This window comes from Branchiostoma belcheri, unplaced genomic scaffold (assembly GCF_001625305.1).
Source record: "Branchiostoma belcheri isolate BF01 breed outbred unplaced genomic scaffold, Haploidv18h27 scaffold2, whole genome shotgun sequence".
Lineage (NCBI taxonomy): Eukaryota > Metazoa > Chordata > Leptocardii > Amphioxiformes > Branchiostomatidae > Branchiostoma > Branchiostoma belcheri.
Window position 1 is genome coordinate 5937888 of NW_017803490.1, and position 19900 is coordinate 5957787.

Here is a 19900-nt window from a genome sequence, read left to right on the forward strand (position 1 = left end):
ACTCCTCTGGCCAATGATTTCCCCCTTTGCCGATTTCTACTATTTATTCAGCCTGCAAAGGAGTCTGGTAGAGACTAGCATTTTTGTTCTTTTACAGTATAGATTATAACATCCATGTTAATAACCGGAGATCCTGATTGGTTGACATGTAGTTGCGTACCTCTGACAGGGAATCCGACACCGTTGGCTGTCCCGTTGATCATGGAGCGCTGTACGGGACGCTGGGCCGTGGCGGGCGGCGGGTAGCTCATGTGGATGGAGTTCAGACGGTCCGCCATCTTAACTGGTAGTGTCTGTAGATAGAAAAAAGGGCATGTCAGATATACATGTGCATGTGTAACAGTGGGAGGTTTATAAATAGGTGCTAACAACTGACCCAGCTAATGGGTCTAGACCTTTTAGCCGAGTGGTTAGAGTGTCGGTTTATGAAGCTGGTGCTCGGGAGGTCGTGGGTTCGAACCATTGTCTGGGACCAGGGGTTTCTATCTGTTCCTACTCGCTCCTTTTGTTTCTTACACATGCACTAGTATAGTATACTAGTATACGGTAAATATATCTTTACCCAACAACCCTTAGCAACCATTATAGTGACTTGTACGTACTGCAAGTTAAAAGTTTTAGAATATTTATCTTAAGCAATTCTAAACATGATTGCATTGTGACCCACTTTGCTACCAATCCTGGACACCTTTTGCAAGTCACCAACTAGGCTACTAGTATTTAGTTACAACTTGGTAGGATGGTTTGGGGAGGGGGGTGTCATGTGAATTATGATAGAATGATTTTACCTTCAATAATTGAAAGGATTTAGCAGTGATTTTTCCAAAGCCTTAGTAAATAACTTTGAGTCAATGTTTTTCTCTCCACACCAGTTCCATTGTACGCCATTTCTTTCTCTTGCAGTCCATAGCTACACGTTTTATATAAACTTTTGACAGATTTACCAACAAAATACAAAGAAACCAACTAATATATATCGTGAATACCAAGATTGTGACACATAAGCATTAAACATGCACAGCGTTAAGGATAGTTGTCAAGAAAAAGAAGAGCACATCTTATAGTCCGACGTCGTTGCGTACGAACGTAACTTGAAACCTTCTTCTACGTCAATCGTCTTGACCTAAAATCACTTCGAGACAACTTCAAGAAGTTCGCTTTTGCTGTCGAAAACTCACATTACGGTGCCAAAAACTCACATATTTCTGTAATGACATTGACAATCTTTCTGGAGGAAGGAATTCGTGAGAAAATCTTACCTGTCAGTCGTGTAAAACAAAAGAAAAGGTTCAGAATAACACGGCGGTGAACTTTCTTCTTCTGTCCGCCATCTTGGCTTCTCTTTGTTACTCGTTAGCAACCAGGTAATAAACAAAAGCTCTCGTTCTCAGGTTCTAAATGTCACACAATTGCCTCCTCTCCGACAATTTCCGACGAATAAGTTATCAAAATACTACGGTGTTAATCTAAATATCAGATAGTTAAAGAATAATTTCGTTAATTTTGTAACCAAGTTAACATTTTTTGAAGTTGTTAGGTTGTTTAGTTTACACCATGGGAACAAGAGTGCATTCGGCAAAGTTCGGGATTTTTCGGCAGAGTTCGGAAAAGGCGCCATTTTCTATTTTGTTCCCAACAGCCAAATCAGCAAAACGTCGTCCAACAATCGACAAAAACTGCTCCAAGACGAAGTTTTCGCCTTTTTTCCTATCCTGTTGGGTTATTGAATAACTTGTAAGTAATTCTAGAATCATATTTTCCATTTTTGGCGTGTAGTTCAAAGTAAAATGACGAGTTTGTTTGAGTTTGAAGTTGAGGATGCCTATGTGGGGAGGGGGGCGCACCAAGGATGAATTTTTGTGTGAAGAAAATATTATTATTATTTATTCATATTTACGAACGCGTTATTGTCAGACATTTAGTATCTATACAGATCTTCTCTGGTTATCAATCACTTTTATAATCGCATCTTTTTGTGGGGTCAATGTTTTCTTTGTTTTTTTTTCTCTGTTTTGTAGATTTTGTAGTTGTAAAATTATAATGAACTGCAAAAACTTTGCATAATTTAGAACAAATATATTCCGAAATTGCAAAAAAAAAAGAAAATACTTATTTTGTAGAATCCCAAGCTCAAAGAAGGAAATGTGAAGAAATGAAAGTTTAAAAATGGTCTATTAGTAATTTATTTATACTAAATATTTTCCCCATACTACACTAGATGTGTGTTTAGTCCTTTTCAACTTTCATGACCACATAGATTTCATAATGACGGCAACTTTTTTGTCAAACTTGTTTTATTCGCATGATCATATGCCATGGGGTTGGGGGTTCCCAGAGGATTTCATCTATAGAATCAAATCAACATGGCCTTACAAAAGTTTGTTGTCTCTCCCTTTGCCCAGGTGACCATGTCAGCAGCAGTAGAGGAAAGTGTGGAGACTGTACTTCATAGGGACAAGTTTCTCCAGGTTCTGAAGCAGGAGGCACCTTCTGCTGACAGCTTCGCAAACTATCTAAAACTTCACGTAAGATACACAGAATATCTTCCTTGTATTTGTGATATTGCTGGTTTTGGTGGCCACTTGTCCATAGTGACACCACTGTTATCATACTATAAAATACTTTTTACAATATTAGGGTGCTACAACTTCTACCACAACTGTAGATTCTTAAATTCAAAATTGAAATATTTTGAAATGCAAAAGTCTTCATGTCATTGCCATTTACTGAGTGGCGTGAGTGCTGTGTACCGGTTTGCTGGAATGGTTTCGGACTTGTAAAAATGTTTAGGTTCAAGTCCAAAAAAACCTAAAAGTCAAGAACCGAGTCCGGACTTACGCAAAATCTGTACTGCAAAAGGAAGAAAACTTTGACTTTTCAACATTTCTGATTGGCACTTAAACATCCCAAACAAGCTCATTTTGTGGCACTACCACAAAACACCAGAATGTAAACAAACATGGCTGACACAGGATACCATGTCAATTTTTAAATTCAAAAAGACCATGATTTTTTTTTTCAGGATGACCGAAATTCTCAGCTGGACCTGTTGGAGCTGTATCAGGCGCTGAACCGTAGGCAGGTGCTGCAGCTGTGGACCAGCCTGCAGCAGGTGTGCAACCATCACATAATGACTGGGCCCTTCACCGCGGACGACCCACAACTAGAACAACTACCCATGGCGGAAAGGAAACAGGTCTGTAGAATTCTGGGGCTCAAAATATGATAAATCACAATTTTTAGTAGTTTTCACGCTCACTTCTTCACTGTGAGTGTGTGAACTAGTGCTGTGTACCTAAACCCACATTCAGGTCCAAGTCCATAGGTTTAGGTTTAGGTTCAGGTCCTTACTTGTAAGTAATATGAGGCATTTTTACTGCAAAAAACAAGCAGTGCACTATCAGGGTTTAGAAGAAAGATATTTTGTTTGTGGGGCACATCTGGGCAAAACTGTGGCCACATAATTTACGGAGGCCGACGTTTGAAGCTGTGGACTAGCCTGCAGCAGGTGTGTAACCATCACATCATGACTGGACCCTTCACCGAGGACGACCCACAACTAGAACAACTTCCCATGGCTGAGAGGAAACAGGTCTGTAGTATAAAAGCTCTTCCACCGAGCAACGTCACTCTGGAACACTCTTTCCACTGACGCTCGCACTGCCACCACTATTGCCTCCTTCAAAAGGAAGCTATGGGACTCTCTAGGTGACCCCTATAAGCCTTAGGTGTGTGACCCTGACCTCTCCACGTTGATGTGTTGTATTGTTGTAATGTATGTGTAAATATTTGTCTTGTCAGCAGGGCAAGCCCTTAATAATACCTGTCTGGCTAGTTGGACTGCCCTGGCTGTAGAATTTGTCTTTTTACAGCCAAAGGAATAAATAAAAATAAATAAAAGCTCAAAATTTATTTTTGAGAAGAAGTGCAAGTCATTTAGGTGCACAGAAAAAATTCTTGGGGCGCAACACATACAGGTACTTAGAATGTCAGCAAAACCTATTATTATGATAGTATATACAATGTACAAACCTGTACTAGGGCTATGTACATAAACCCATATTCAGGTTCAGGTCCAGATTCAAGTCCAGAAGTTTAGGTTCAGGTCTAGATCTGAATTTTGTCCAGTCCAGACCAAAACTCAGGGCATATACAAAATACAGAAGGGACTTTTCAGTGAACATTTCCCAATGGAAAATGGGGCATCTTAACCGCAAACTTTTGTAGCGAGCACTGCACTACCAGGGTTTATTAGAAGCAAGATAAGTTGTTTGTGAGGGATGTCTGGGCAAAACTGGCCACATAATTTACAGGGTCCGACACTTGAAGATACCCAGTGGCAATGTTTTCTCAAGTTTGCAGCATAAATTTTTGACTAGTGAACTTTGAAGATTTCAGGTGGTTTAGAACAAAAAGGAGAATGTGACATGATTTTTTTTGTAAATCTGGAACTAGTTCTAGCAAAGCGGCACACAGCACTAGTCCACACTCTTGCTAGTCATAGTTGACAGTTTTGCAACTTACATGTATGGTCTGATTGATACGGCGTGTGTTTTCCAGGTTGTGAGGAAGGCTGTCGACATCGTGCAGGGTGTCATCACCATGGCAACCATCGCCATCAGCCAGGAGTCTCCCGTCGTCCCCGACACGCTGGAGGACACCGTACTGGTGTTGCATGGTGGGTACTGTTCCCATGGCAACTGTCAATCAAACTGGTTATATTATGTAGCAGAACAGAGTTGGAGAGCCTGCTTACAATCCATGTGACTTTGAGTAAGAATGAACTGAATTGAACAGTGCAGTAGTTTGTTGGGTGAGACCAGGTGAAGGTAAACATTATGCAGTCTTTTGCAAAGCTCAAAGCTCTTCTGTGATTTTTTTCTCCAGGTGTTTTGCCATCCCTTCCTGAAGCAGCTGTACAGCTAAAGACTCAGATCAGCACCCTGTGTGAAAAATGGTATAGCAAACTATATACTCACACTCACATACATATCTATGTTTACTTTCACAGATAGAAACCATACTGCTTTTGCTCCATTTCTTCATCTTCTCCAAACAAATGAGGTCAATGACCTAGTCCAGATGGCTGTAACCCTAGTAACTGGTGTTGTAGCAGACAACTGTGGTGTTAGGTTACATTATGTAGCAAGTTACAGTACAGAGTTGGAGGGGTGGTCACCATTAAAATGAGTGTGTTTGAGTAAGAATAAACAGGGTAGTGCTTTTGTTAGGTATTTACCTTGCAAGAAAAACATGTTACCTCTCCAGTGTTATGATGTTTTTTTTATTGATGGTTCTTCTACCTGTTGCTAAGTAGACATACGTGTTGTTCTGTATTACTTTCTTGGTTACCAGGTGGCAGAAGGATCTTCGTCAGAAGGAGAATGTCGTGTACAACGCCATGATTTTCTTTCTGAAGCAGAGTCTAGAGTTCAAAGCAAAGGTAAGAAACTGTGTGTTAAACTTTTGTGTGTTAGACTGTAAAATTATATACTGTACGAAAAGTTTCAGTAAACTTTTACAGTTACATTACAATGTAGCATGGTTAGCATGGATAAAGTACTGTAGTACAAATGTAGATAAAATTGGAGTTGTGGAGATATTGATACCTTGATACCGTCTCACGAACTTTACTCATGTGTTGTACTTCATACTCTCCCAATGTTTGTCTAACCATGTTTTAAACTTGTTCACTTTTTTGAGACGACTACGGACTGTGGCAGAGCATATATTTCTGATGTCTTTCTGATAGTTTTTCATTGACAAAGATCATTTTTAGTAGAACTAGGAACCTCCTTGAATGGTAATACAGCTGAGGATTGTGTTCGTTTTTTTAGGCGATCAGTGTGAGACGTGTTTGGGGTCTACGACAAGTTCTCAACCTCTTCAGCTACCAGGATGAGACCATGGAAGAACTCCAGCGACTGCTGATGCTCTGTGTCATCAACAAGGCCTACCTCGGAGCTGCTGAGGTCAGAATAGAAGAATTTGTCTTAGAAAGAAAGAAAGAAGAAGAAAGGTCTCCCATGCCCTTATGCAGAGCATAGGGTGGTGCCCATATCCATTTCTGTAGCCCTTGGGCGACACACAGTTGTGCAATGCACTACAGCAGGGGGCTACACAAATGTAGTCCGCTGGTAGTGCTGTGTGTTTGACCTTCCCATACTCTTTCTCATATGTGCTGAAATTTGTCTTAGGCCACACCAATTTTGCTCAGTTTCTTCCTCTTCTTCTTCCCTTCCAAAGAAATAAGGCCAGTGACCTGGACCAGACGTCTGTCACCATGGTAACTGGTGTTGAGTTACATAATGTTGCAAGTGCCATGCAATTCAAGAGGGCATGCACGGTCATGATATATATGAATGTGTATATGTATATCCTTGGGATATGAAACTCACAACTTTCTTCACTCCACCCAGGTGTAAAATGTTCCTGACTTTGGTTGGGGAGGTAAAAGGCAGTGGAAGGAGAGGGATGGGCTCCACCTTCAAATATTGTGCCCTTACTAGACACATTAAAGACCCACTGCTCCTACTGCTTCAAAGGCTACCATACCTTTTGTTACCTAAAAATGGGCTGGAACTGAAAAGTAGTGCTCTGTCTTTTGCAGGGTCGTCGATTCTTGACGTTCCTGTTTGGACTCCATCCTAACTTCACAGACAAGCTGCACAAGACTATAAAGAACCAGCTACCTGCAGCTTCTAAGTAAGGAATAGTACAATTAGTCTATAATCATTATAATCACCAGTACTTGAATTACTCTATTAAAAACAACTGTTCTTGTCACGTGTATGTCTTACAATGTTTATGTACTTACAATAAGCATTTGAGCACAAATTGCAAATTAAAGTTTACACATAATGGTAGTGTAGAAAAATGCCTGTAATACTAGTAAATCAAGTCTTGAAACTAAGGTGTCTGTTTTTATATTACATGGTTTATCAGGCTTATGATAATATTACCACAGTGAAAACTTGGAACACGTTGATAAATGTTTATCTACAGGACTGTACTGAAGTACTACGGTGAAATCTACTTCCATGCTTGGAACATATCTGATGGCTTATTCAGGGAGGTAAGATGGTACACTTAGTAGAAGGAGAACTCACTTACTATTCTTTCATGAACACAAGGACCTTTTCTACCTTAGCAAGTTTTAAAAAAAAATTACTGAAGGAAATTAAAGTTTAAAGTTTATGTATAAAAAAGTATATACAAATTGTATGACTGCAGTAGTAAACGGTTGTTATTCTGTCTGTTTGATGTTTGATGTTTTATTAGATATCCATTATATTAGATATCAAATCTAATCTATTCTTCCTGGATTCATAAAACAGTACACAAATATAATACAAATTAAGGCACAGAACATAACATAACATAACATAACACTTGCATCCATTAGACTACAACTAGCATAAAATTACAAAGCAATAATCAATAACAACTACATAGCTGTCTGTGTTATTAGTTTGATACAGAAGTGTACTAGGATTTCAAGTATTTCTTGACAGTAATGATATGTCTTTTTGATACAGAAAATTGAGATCTGTCTGCAAGACCTGATGTACTTGGCCATCCATGCCAACCGCTCCGGCCCAAAACCTCTGTCAGAAAACCTTCAACTGGTACGTACTCCCCTTTTTTTTCAGTCCCCAGAATTTTCTTTGGTGAAGTGGAAGGGTTTCAAAGCAGTATGTTGAAAGTCTGCCAACTCTGAGTGCTTTGTTGAACAGAAATGTACATGTACTACTAGAAACAATATTGTAAAGCAAACGTCGTACATTGTAAACCAAAAGTGGTTACAGAAAAGTACTGTTGGCTCCAAACCAGAGTCTAAATGCCCAAAAGAACAGTATCCAGTACCAGTGAGAGTGAAGTTTTGTTTGTACTTACTTTGTACTTTTACTTACTGTCTTACAGCTTCTGAGTTCTGTCCACCAGCAGAAACACAGACCTGGAGTAGACGACATGCTCTACACACTGTACAAACCCATACTGTGGAGGTCTCTCAAGGTATACACTTGTGCTTGGTACTAAAGCAGGTTTCTGTATACTAAAGGCTATTTTGATTTGATTATTATGGATGACATCTGCACATGCATGCATCATATTTGGGGTTCCCAGAGGATGCCATCCATATACTTGTAATAAAATTAACATGGTCTAAGTTTTACCAAGGCCTCACCAATTAATTTGTTGGTTTTCAGAAAAAATGTGTCAGCAACAGGGGGATAATACAGGCTTACGTATCCTATGGTAGCTCAGCTGTGAATGCTATGATAAGAGCCATAAAGTCAGCATACCAGGCTGGTTTATAATTCATGTAAGACCTTCGCATTTCTGTATGGAAGGTTTCAGTACACCAAGGTTTGAAAGTCATAAAAAAGTAGTGATGCATACCGGTTCACTGGACTTAGATCCGGACTAAAAGTCAACAACCGAGTCCGGACTTATTACCATAAAAGACCATTTCACATACCTCTTTTCTTCCCAAAACCACCTAAAACCTTCCGTAGATTGCAAAATCTTTGCTGCAAAATGAAGAAAACATTGCTATCGGGCAACGTCAAGTACCGGCCTCCATGTTATGTGGCCAAAGTTTTGCCCAGACAACATTACAAGGTTGCCAACATGCAATTTTGTATATGCCATAAGTCCGGAACTGAACCTAAACCTCTGGACTTGAATCTGGACCTGAACCTAAGTGTGGGTTTAGGTATGCATCACTATTCCAATCTTTTGGTTCCTCCAGGTGGCAAACGCAGCTGTGCGCACCAACGCAGCTCTGCTGCTGGTAGATGCCTTCCCTCTGCAGATCCCTGATGCACCTGTGGAGGAGAGGGACCAAAACATGCAGAAACAGATGGACATCCTCTGGGTAAGTAGTATAGTAAGAGCTGAGAGAAAGACATTTATTGGAGGTCAACACATTTGGGTAAACATTGTTCATTATGACAGCGTTTCTCTAAGTTTAAGAGCTGGGGGGCTGGTTCCATATACTAGTAACCTTATATGAATGTGTATGAGTAAGAATAAATAGAGCAGTACAATGTAGTTTATTAGGTTAGACCACGTGAAGGTAAACATTGCATTTGCTTTGCAAATGTCATCTTTGTAGTGAATTACGTATCCTCTTGCAGTCTTTGCTGGAGGATCCTGAACCCATGCTGAGAATGATTGCTGTTCGCGGAGTGTGCCGAATCGTGGGCATGTACTGGGAGCTGATCCCAACCACCGTCGCGCATGACTTCCTGAAGAAAGTCGTCGATGACATGGCCAACGACTGTAACTCGGCTGACGTCAGGGCAGCTGTCTTCAAGGTCTGACTTTTAAGAAGCACTTGACAAATATTTCTTGCATTGTCAGATTTTAAAGGATAGCCTAAGGCTTTTGTTTCAAATCTGACAAGGTTCAAGCCCTATTGTACACAGGAACAGTTACTGAAGCAAATCAATAGATTTTGAAAAGCTGTCAAAGGGCAAAAAGGGCAGCTGTCTTCAAGGTCTGACTTTTAAGAATCACTTTACAAATATTTATTTTGCTGCATTGTCAGATTTTAATTTCAAGAATAGCCTAAGGCCTACAAGAAAACAGTTACTCAAGCAAATCGATAGATTTTGAAAAGCTGTCAGACATTTCAGGTGGCCAGTCACTGTCGAAAAGAAGTAGATGATGCTGGAAACGTCGCACTTTTCAAAAGTTACTCAAGCAACTGTTTTTTGGAGTATCTTATTAATATTACCTGGATGTCTAACCTTCACCGACTAATCTGCAGTTCCTTTGCATCCTGCTAGGGGATCATGTTTGTACTGGAACAGTGTCCCCTGAGCCACCCCGTGCTGAAGACGATGCTGCCTCGTCTGAGGAACAACATCCACGACAAGTCGGAGAAAGTCCGCCTGGCCTTCGCACAGCTGCTGCTCAAGGTCAAGAGCGTCCGTGCCATCAAGGTCAGTCAGGGTCAAGTTTTACTGTAAATTACGTTTTTTTTTCATTATGTTTATTTACTGAAGGAAAACAATTTATTTGTTTTTGCTCTGTTTCTCCAAACCAATAAGGTCAATGACCTGAACCAGACGTCTGTCACCATGGTAACTAGTGTTGGGTTACATGTACATCATGTTGCAATTTTATAGCAGGAGGGATTTAGACTCCTGACACCATATACAGTATATTGCGTGACATTATTTTTTATTTGACTGAAAAAAGTTTTTTGTTTGCCATAGTTCTGGGATGTTGTCCCCCTGGATCACATCATGGCCCGTATCGCGGTAGACAAGACACCGACTGCCACCATCCTGGTCACCCTGCTCTTCAACTCTTTCGTTCCGCTGCAAAAGGACAACGCAAAAATCCTGGAGAGAGCGATCTACCTGGTGGAGGAAAACCCGCAGGCAGCCAGGCGCTTCTTCCAGCTGGCACCCAACTGTATGGCCATCGGAGACACAGGTCAGTTTGTTTGTTTGTTAGTGGGAGAGATTCTTTTGCCATGGCATGAGGGTTTGTAGTCTTTGTCAATCTACATGTCCACTTTTTGGCAGTCCCTAAGATAATTTTCCCACCGAGTGATTGACAAAATACTAGTAAGAATCTTGTCTGTAGTGACCACCTGTCCACATAGACCAAATTTTATCAGTCCCCTAGGTCAGTAGTTGGTCTTCTTTGGCATTTTGTGATAGCTAATACATACTAGTACATACATGTATATTAATGATGGCCAAAGTTAAAGTCAGTGACTTTACCTAGATCTAATTTCCTTGTTTGTTCTGTTTAATAACAGTGAAGTACATGCTGCTACTGTGTCACTATGTGTGGCAGCTAGCCTTACGAGCACTGGCTGCCGACCCAAACAACACCGAGGAAAATCTGGAGGATAAGGAAAATGTCTCAGGTAATGTCTAAGATTTTCCTGTTAAGGTGACCCTTTGAATGAATGAATGGCTCCAGTTCTTATTAGCTACAGAGTTTGGTAGCAAGTTGAAGGTTGAAGATACTTTGTGTATCTTTCTGGCCCTCATAGTTATGAATATTCATGAGCTTACCTTATTGGTGCAACCCTAAACTTGCAGCCAATCAGTGCGGCTGGCTGTCCCACAAATAATGAATATTCCTGAAATTGCCTCTTTTTTCGGTGTGACCCTACATTTCCAGCCAATCAGTGCCCATCTCACAGATATGAATATTCATGAGCTTACCTTATTTGGTGGTGTGACCCTACATTTCCAGCCAATCAGTGCCTACCTTTCAGCAGACTTGAGAGACATCAGCAACTCACAAGCCCATGTTTTTATGCAGATGAGGAGCTGACCGTGGCAGACACCAACACTATGGCTGGGCTACTAGAGGCCATGGCCCTCCTCTGGTCAGCCAGTACCAGAGAGCTTTCACAGGTACGCAACTAACTCTAGTATGTAATCTGTTGCTCTAAACTACTGAAGAAACTTTTTCAGTACTGTATTCTGTAAATTCATTTACGTTTGAAGCACCTATTAACAAATAAGCCATAGAATTCAAAGCTCTGATAGAATTTCATATTGTCTCTGTCATCAAAGACTTTGGGTTACACTTTTTATTCTTGATTGTCATAAATGTTGATTTTGATTTTTACATTTCAGCCAGGAAATGGGGAATGGAAACAGAAGCTGCGAAACAAGTTTGCGCGATGCCTGCCTGACTTTCTGAAAGTGTTCCATGTAAGTATATGGACTGGTCCATGTTTTAAGGGGTATTACTGCTAGCATAAAAGGTTGTGGTTTAGAGTTGTGAAAAGTCTAACTTTGTTGAGTTTGGTTGTGGCAAAGATCGCCTGAAATTTACTGTTTTTAATTTTTACCCAGGATGCACGCTGTCACCATGCACTGGTTCAGCTGGCTTGTTTCCTGAAAGCCGATACTATTCCTACATTCAGGTAAATTAGGATAACATTTAGTAACATATTCATGTATGTGCCATGGTAACTTGTATTATGATAATGAAATTATGATAATTCTTGGATACCAGGCCAGTAGCTACACTTAAAGTTCAATGACAAAATAATACTGTAAATCACTTTATATTTGCAGTACTTTTATATTCATATTTTTTGCCATCACTTCTGTACCTCGAAATTATCATTACCATGAACAAATTCGACAACTTTCTTGAATGTGCACTTGCCGCCAATGCAAATTTATAATTTGCAAACATGTCAATTTTTTTCAGACCACATAATTTTTCTACAGCAAACAAAGTGATTTATAGTAGTTAAACATACAGGTAGGAGATTCTTTAATACAAAATGATGAAAGAATTCATTCTCAGTCACTAATAAAAGATGTTATTATTGTGACTTTTAGTTGTGGTGTGGTGTCCAAGCTGAAGGGGATGACCTGGCCGACACCGGCCGTAGAGTTTGGGCCACTGGTCACCTGTCTGGCCAACTGGGGCCGGCTGGGGGATGTCCTGGAGCTGGTGACCGAATGGCTGACCGTTGCAATGGACGGCGAGAAGGCTGAAGATGACAATAAGGTCAGTTATAAAAATTGCTTACAGTTATTCTACATTAGACATGCATTCTAGTTTTAAGATTTCAATTGTTAAAACAACACTAGAACTAGAAACTTAAGGTAACATTTGCAAGGCAAATGCACAATGTTTACCTTCGCATATGGTCTGCTCTGTTAACATTAATTCTTACTCTAAACACATTCCTATATATGGTGACAGGAGTCTAAATCCCTCCTGCTATAAAATTGAAACATGATGTAACCCAACACCAGTTACCATGGTGACAGAAGTCTGGTTCAGGTCATTGACCTTATTGGTTTGGAGAAGAAGAAGAAGGTGAAACAGCAAAAACAATATGTTTTCCTTCAGTAAACATAAATATCACCAAACATTTAAATTTAACATTCTCTGCTGTTTGTAAACACTACAGGAAGACAAGAAGGGTAAGAAGAAGAAGAGAGTGATGTTTGTGGACCCACACCAGCCCCAGCCCATGTTAGCACTGGACATGCTGGACTATATCCTGTCTGAGTACCTGTGTCGGGAGTGTGCTCTGGAAGTACACACTGAACAGCTGGCCACGATCAGCGATAAACTTCATCAAGTTCTGGTGAGTGCTTCCAGTTTTATTCAGTGCTTGAAATATGACAGACAACACTTAGCCTCCTGTTCTGAAACAACAGGAGCTATTTGATTTATTTGCGTCAATCTTGTCCTGACTTTGAGTAACTTTTGTTTCCTATTGGATTATCAAAAAATTCTCTTCACTTTACTTGCAATTGATAGGTTGTAGTTATAAACCTGTTGATCTTGAGATCTCACCAGTGTCACTGACGAAGGTTAGTTTGACGCTACCTAAAACGTGTGACCATTTCCAAAATCATATCCAGTTGCTTGAGTTGTTTTTTAGCGTATCTTTTTGCCGACATACTAGCTTTGTTAAACATAAGTGATTTTTTGTTTTTTCTTTGCGGCGGGCAGGCCTGTATTGACGATCGTCTGATGACAGGACGACCCCTGACCCAAGAACTTCTGTCGGACGACTTCCTGCTGAGGGCCTTGCAGTCCTACTGTCTGATACAAGTACACCTGCAACAGAAGGTACACCTGTAATAGAACTGTCTGATACAAGTACACCTGCAACAGAAGGTACCCCTGTAGTATCTAACTGTCTGATACAAGTACACCTGCAACAGAAGGTACCCCTGTAGTATCTAACTGTCTGATACAAGTACACCTGCAACATAAGGTACACCTGTAGTAGAACTGTCTGATACAAGTACACCTGCAACAGAAGGTACTCTTGAAGTAGAACTGTCTGATACAAGTACACCTGCAACAGAAGGTACACCTGTAGTAGAACTGTCTGATACAAGTACACCTGCAACAGAAGGTACACCTGTAGTATAACTGTCTGATACAAGTACACCTGCAACAGAAGGTACACCTTTAGTAGAACTGTCTGATACAAGTACACCTGCAACAGAAGGTACACCTGTAGTAGAACTGTGTACCGGTACACAGTGCCAGTACTGTATTGCAAAACTTGATTAGGTATGTATGTATGTATGTATGTAAGACCCATAACCGTAGGGGCATCATGACAGCCAGCAGCATGTCTGGACTTGCGCCATGATGTTTCTGTAGGCTTATAATCTTGACGGCACCTATCTCCTCTCCAAGATTAGGTACTAGGGGTGGGTACCGGTATAGAAAATTCAGGTCCAGGTCCGGATCAGGTTCAGAGGATCAGGTCCAGGTCCGGACCTGAACCGGACCTGATTATTGTACAGTAGTATAGTATATCATATTTTGGCAAGCGAGACACAATTTCTTCGTGTACACGACACGGCCGTGCATGAGGCCGCTTTTCCCGATGAATAATACGGCTGAAATGCCAGCACATCCACAAATAATTTGATCAAATACTTAATTGCTGCGATCTAAAATGTTACAGGGTTCTCTTAGCGGGGGTTGTTTATTGTTTTGATTGGTAAAACGCAGGGTAAAATACGCTAAAAATTTAGCCACGCCGCGGTCCACACTTCCGGGTTAAGTGACGACAAAATCACGTCGAAAACGCTAAAAATCCGCATAGAAGCATATATTTTCCCCAAAGATTCTTGAAACTATGCATTTCTTCACTAGAATATCTATGTGTGGTTGTGGAAAATAGAATTTTAGCGCCGATATCGAACAAAGAAAAGTGGCGCAACAACCAATCAGAGATGCGAAATGCCGACACGTGACGCGGGATTGCGTCACAGTCTAAACAATATGGGGGAGGGCTCGCCGTGCACGAAATGTTTTTGCGTCAATATTCAGCGCCGTGTTTCAAGAGAAATACCGGGAAACATTTTTTTTTCTCGTTTTTGAACGCATAAACATGGATTTAGGCTGATCTAGTATGATTCAGGGTTATTTTTTTTACCTGCCATGGCCAGATTATCTAAAGATGTGTGTGTTGTGTGTACAATCTACAGAAATGTACATCAGGTCCGGTCATCCGGTTTTCACGTTTCGGTTTTTTGGACTCGGTTCTTGAATGTTGTTCCGGTCCAAACCGGTCCGACTGAACCGGTACCCACCCCTATTACTAAGGTACAGGTCCACAATACCTAATCACTAAGTTTAAAGACCAAAAGAAGGATACATGTAAAGTGCTTTTCTAAAAGGCACAACATCAGTTGGGAGCTAAGGATTCAACCCCAAAACATTTACTCTTTAGACTCAACAACCAAACTAAAAAAACGCTGCCAGCTGTGCATAACCATACATTGTATTTTATTGCCTTAACTTTTTTTTTAGAATGAGACACCTACAAGTGAGTTCTTCAGTCAGATCCTGGACTGGGCAGAGCAGAAGGTTGTTCCTTCACTCAGCCGTCCTGACAACGAAAACAGCCAGGGTGCCACCAACACCGTAGCAACAGGGGTGTTCGCTGTCAATGTTATACAGGTTAGACAGTGTGCAATATCACATTAAGCCACACCAATTTAATTTGTTGTTTCTCAGATTTGCCTGCCCATTTTTTTCATATTGTAATATTTCTGGCTATCATGGGCAGCCTTGGCCTGTTTTTTGTTTTTTTTTCGCCCTGTCGCTTCATATTTTTTCTGAAAAATCTGAGAAACAACCAATTAAATTGGTATGGCCTTATGTTCAACTTCGCAGAAGGAAAACATTGTTTTGCTCTGAGTGATATTTATTTTCATCTCTTAACATTTTCCTCTTTTCCTTTGGAATTGATTTCTATGACATTAGTGTCGTTATGCTATATTTTATTTGCAACTTACAGCATATACATGTACTTGCTAATTTTGCAGCTGCTTTGTGCGATTTACGGTATTGTCGAAAACTTTTTTGGAAACTGACGAAAACATGCACGCATGGATGTCTAAAATAGTGACTAAACAGCTGAAGTTGTTGTGTTTTCAGACTGTTCTCCAGGTAGCTGGTGACTTGGTCCTCCTTTGCCTGTTGTCAGATGATCAGTGCTGTGCTCTACTGAAGCTAGCAGGAACTACTCTCAGCACAGGTCAGATATGTACAATTCAACAGTTACTCAACCAACAGGATTCGATTTGGAAACAGGTTTCAGGTGCCATCCACTACCGTTTCGTCAGGGTCTGTTTTTTGGCATATCTTATTACCTGGATGTCTAACCTTCATCAACGGGCATATTTCAAAAACTCTTTTTTAGAACTATCGTAGAGTGGAGCTTGTTGCCACCAAGTACAAATGTGCAAAGATTGGGTGTAACAGGTTGTATGGTGTAATATAGCCAGCTGCCTCCATGCCACGTGCCTGCGAAGCTGGTGTGTTATGCCGAAGGGCGGCTATACGGGCTATACAATAGAGATACAATTTGGAATAAGTGGGTGCATTTAGTGAAAATGACATACATGTGTAATAAGTAGTTCAAATGCATGCTTCAACTGACATTTCATGTTTATCCCTTAAGACTTTCAATGTAATTTTTCAGCCATTTTCCTGAGAAAATGTACTTTTTTGTCTGTGGTTGTAGACTCAGCCCTGGATCTCCTGTCGCCTGTGTGCATGCTGACGTGTCGTGTAGTGGATGTGACGGCCGTGTCTCCACATGACAACAGGATGCAGGACCTGGTGCCTCGCGTGTTGGAGAGCATCATCCAGACACAGGTCTACCTCGTACGCAGACAGAAGGAACATGCAAGACAGGTAAGTTGTTGATTCTTCTCACGGTTTCTCTCATTGGGTCGATGAAGAAGAAAGTTTCCAAATGTTGTGTCGGAAGATATATTGCCTGCAACAGGCAAAATTCTAATGCAACGGTGACCAAAAATCCAACAAAAAACTAAAAAAAAAACAAGGTTTTGCGCAGGTGCAGTACGTTCTGCCTATGTGCTACATGAGGATACATAATCTGCAGTTCTGTTGTCTATTGCCAGGGTGCGCTGAAAAGAAAATGCTGAGTTCTATGAATAGTTGCACCAATTGCAAACTATAGACAACTGTAAATCACTTTATGTTCATGGTAGCAAAAGTCCGTGGTCTGAGAAAAATTGACATGTTCCTGGAACTATACGTTCACGGTGGCGTCAGGTGCAGCAAAAAGAAAGTTGGCAAATCATTTGTTGTCAGTAATGATAAGTTCTGGGTACAGAAGTGACCGGCGCCTAAACTGCGAATATAAAAGTACAGTGGGAAAAAATCCTGATCTACAGTATTCTGTGCATAGGCTTCTGTGCATGGCAACCTAACCTAGTGCATAGTACTCAGTGCATAGTGAACTAGACCTCCATGTCAGGGCAATCCAGCCTAAACCAGGGCAAAATGAGATACCTAATGTTGATTGGTCAATATCTAAAACTTGAGCAGAGCGCCCTGCACTATAGAGGCACGGTAAAAGTATAAAAGGAGGAGTGGTCTGATCTCTGTCATTCTTGATTAAGACTGAATAAAGTCAAAACCGGTCTAATTCCGTCTCATCGTTGTCATCTTCCCATTGCTAGGAATGATGTCTGTGCATAGGCTTTGACATGATTTTTCCTTCTATCCTTCCGAACTCTGTGCAGAGGCTACAGGAGATGAAAAGTTCCTTTCAAACCATCGTCCGTGCCCACGTAAACCGGCGATCGCTGAACCAGAACCTGCGCCAGGACTTCATGGCCACCATCATGACCGCGGTGGTGGCGGAGATGACCAGTGCCGTGCGGAAGGGCGCCGAGTTCGGCTCGTGTGACCGTATCTCCGACCTGCCTACCTTGTCGGCCTTTCTGCTGTCAACTGTGAACATCAACGCTGCCTCGGCTAGGTAAGTACAGGAACATTTTGTTTGTTTGTTTTGTATAACCGGTAAAATGCCTTTTCAGGCATAACACACCTGGTCCAGTTTTGTACATGTAAGTACAAGCTGCGTAAGACCAGACTGTAAGGTTTGAACCACTCACATCAAGAAGGTCCCCTACTCTTTTCGATAAGTGTGGTGGGTTCTTGAACGTGCATGGGGTGTGGCTCTCCCCAATCCTAGGTACTCATTTCCACCTGAATGAAGTGAGGAAAGTCGTGTAAAGTGTCTTTCTCAAGGATACAAGATCTGTGGCATCAGGCAGTATTCAAACCTGGGACCTCTTGGGTCTGAGACGAACACTGTACCTTTACGCCACACAACCCCACAGACTGTGTTTTGGGCAAGTCCAATCTCTTGTGTTGGAAGTTACTGTTCAAAGATAATTGTGTTGTTGTACACTGTTTTATCCAGGCTGTTTGTTGAGGAGCTGAGTCACTGTGCAGAGTCTGGTGCACTCCAGGGCCTACCTGGACACTATGCCGCTGCAGTCATCCTGCATACACTACAGAAAGGTGGGAGAGACATTTCTGTCATTGCTACATTTCTGTTAGGCTTCAGATAAGGCTATGTTTATTTGATCATGTAGATGGTATCCTCTCTAGGAACCCCAAAACTAATGTGAGCATGCAAATAAAAAAAAGTTGCCATCAGTAGGAAATCTATGTGGTCATGAAGGTTGAACAAATGACTAATCACATGTTCGTGGTATGATGAACAATAGTCTTCATTTCATCAATTCCAAAGGAAAACAAGAAAGTGTGAAGTAATGAAACTCTTCACCCAAACAAAACTCAGCCACAATGTAACATGGGCTATGGTTGGTTGTTATCCCACCAGTAGTGAGCAAGAAATGTAATATGGACTGTGGTTGGTTGTTATCCTACCAGTAGTGAGAAAGGAATGTAACATGGGCTATGGTTGGCTGTTATCCTACTGGTAGTGAGAAAGGAATGTAACATGGGCTATGGTTGGCTGTTACCCTACCAGTAGTGAGAAAAGAATGTAACATGGGCTATGGTTGGTTGTTATCCTACCAGTAGTGAGAAAGGAGACGTGTGATTGGCTTGTGAAGTTGTGTTGTGAAGTTGTGTGTTGTTGTGTTGTTGTTATAGATGGTTGGAGGGCAGGCAGACTGAAGGACTGTTCTGATGTGGTCAAACAACAGGCCCAGAACCTGGCAGGGGAGGAACAGGAGGGAGAGGACAGTGCCAAAAGGTAGACATTTTTAGTTCAACATTTCATGTACATTTGGGGCAACATTTCTGAGCATTGTTACTGGTATATGTACATTTAGGCGTAGGAAAAAATGTTGTGTTTCCTGACCGACCCTGGAAAAACCTGCCGACCCTAGCCTTTTTTTGTCTGTACTCCTGCAAGGGACATAAATTGTTCGAGCTGATTGGCCTTTTCTAGCTCCATGCTCTGACACCTGAGTGATGAAACACTGTACAATCAGTTTTCCAACATTGACATTGAAAATGAAAGTGTCCTCGTACAAGTTTTACTTAAAGTTTAACTGTATTGTATATGTTGGCTCACTATATATGTAGAGATTGCCAAAGACTCTTAAAAAAAAAGAAAGAAAAAAAGATAATCACCTACCAACCTTTGTCCACTTTATGTATTACCACAGAGGATGTCCCTAACTGAAGCTAGGTACTGGTCCTACTGGATGTTCATTTTCACCTGAGTCAAGTGAGGAAATAGATGTGCCCTTCCCAAGGGGTTTGCCTGGGTTTCGAACCCAGAACCTTCAGATTCTGAGTCAACAACCTTAAGCACAAGACCACCACTTTGCAAATTGTCAGACTATTTGAACACCTTTTTTTTTGTAAATTTCAGGAAGCTACTTGAAGAAATCGCAAACCTCACAGCAAAGATCCAGCGCTGATGGTACAAAGGTCTTGTCTGCAGAATCGTGATATTATTATTCAATTATCAATAAGTGAGAAGGTCTATCTTTGGGGAGTTAATGCTCACATGTGCCTTAAATTTGTGTCCTTGGTGTCAAATTCTTAAGACCAAACTTCAGTGTCCAAGGCTCAGTGATGTTAAGTATTGTGGTGTATGACATCTATT

General features: G+C 41.1%; 2 protein-coding genes and 1 long non-coding RNA gene across 3 annotated transcripts in view; 2 read left to right on the plus strand and 1 right to left on the minus strand.

The window, feature by feature from the left end:
- Nucleotides 1–1358, minus strand: part of LOC109468437 — a 3427-nt gene extending 2069 nt beyond the window's left edge. The window contains exons 1-2 of the mRNA XM_019766683.1: nt 1260–1358; nt 161–293 (exon numbers count right to left, since the gene is read on the minus strand). Of these exons, the coding sequence (XP_019622242.1) occupies nt 161–278 (118 nt within the window). The 5' untranslated portion in view covers nt 279–293; nt 1260–1358. The remainder of the gene's footprint in view (nt 1–160; nt 294–1259) is intronic.
- A 429-nt stretch (nt 1359–1787) lies between these two features.
- Nucleotides 1788–17789, plus strand: LOC109468438 (condensin-2 complex subunit G2-like). Its single transcript, XM_019766684.1, has 26 exons — nt 1788–1826; nt 2403–2525; nt 3023–3196; nt 4561–4678; nt 4888–4957; nt 5356–5443; nt 5838–5972; nt 6611–6705; nt 7006–7075; nt 7539–7628; nt 7924–8016; nt 8756–8881; nt 9144–9323; nt 9798–9953; nt 10230–10452; nt 10784–10894; nt 11299–11393; nt 11619–11696; nt 11841–11911; nt 12339–12510; nt 12920–13099; nt 13471–13590; nt 15298–15447; nt 15928–16027; nt 16517–16689; nt 17547–17789. The coding sequence occupies exons 1-26, from the start codon at nt 1788–1790 to the stop codon at nt 17787–17789; spliced, it is 3273 nt and encodes a 1090-aa protein (XP_019622243.1).
- Nucleotides 17790–18209: 420 nt separating this feature from the next.
- Nucleotides 18210–19871, plus strand: LOC109468552. Its single transcript, XR_002140132.1, has 3 exons — nt 18210–18333; nt 18934–19036; nt 19664–19871. It is a non-coding gene; the product is annotated as an uncharacterized LOC109468552 (long non-coding RNA).
- Nucleotides 19872–19900: the final 29 nt, after the last annotated feature.

Excerpts from the sequence above, each read along its gene's own strand:
- LOC109468438 (XM_019766684.1), top strand. The coding sequence starts at position 1,788 with ATGACGAGTTTGTTTGAGTTTGAAGTTGAGGATGCCTAT. Across the intron at positions 5,444-5,837 it reads GTCTAGAGTTCAAAGCAAAG|GCGATCAGTGTGAGACGTGT; the intron begins GTAAGAAACTGT and ends TCGTTTTTTTAG. Across the intron at positions 9,324-9,797 it reads TCAGGGCAGCTGTCTTCAAG|GGGATCATGTTTGTACTGGA; the intron begins GTCTGACTTTTA and ends GCATCCTGCTAG.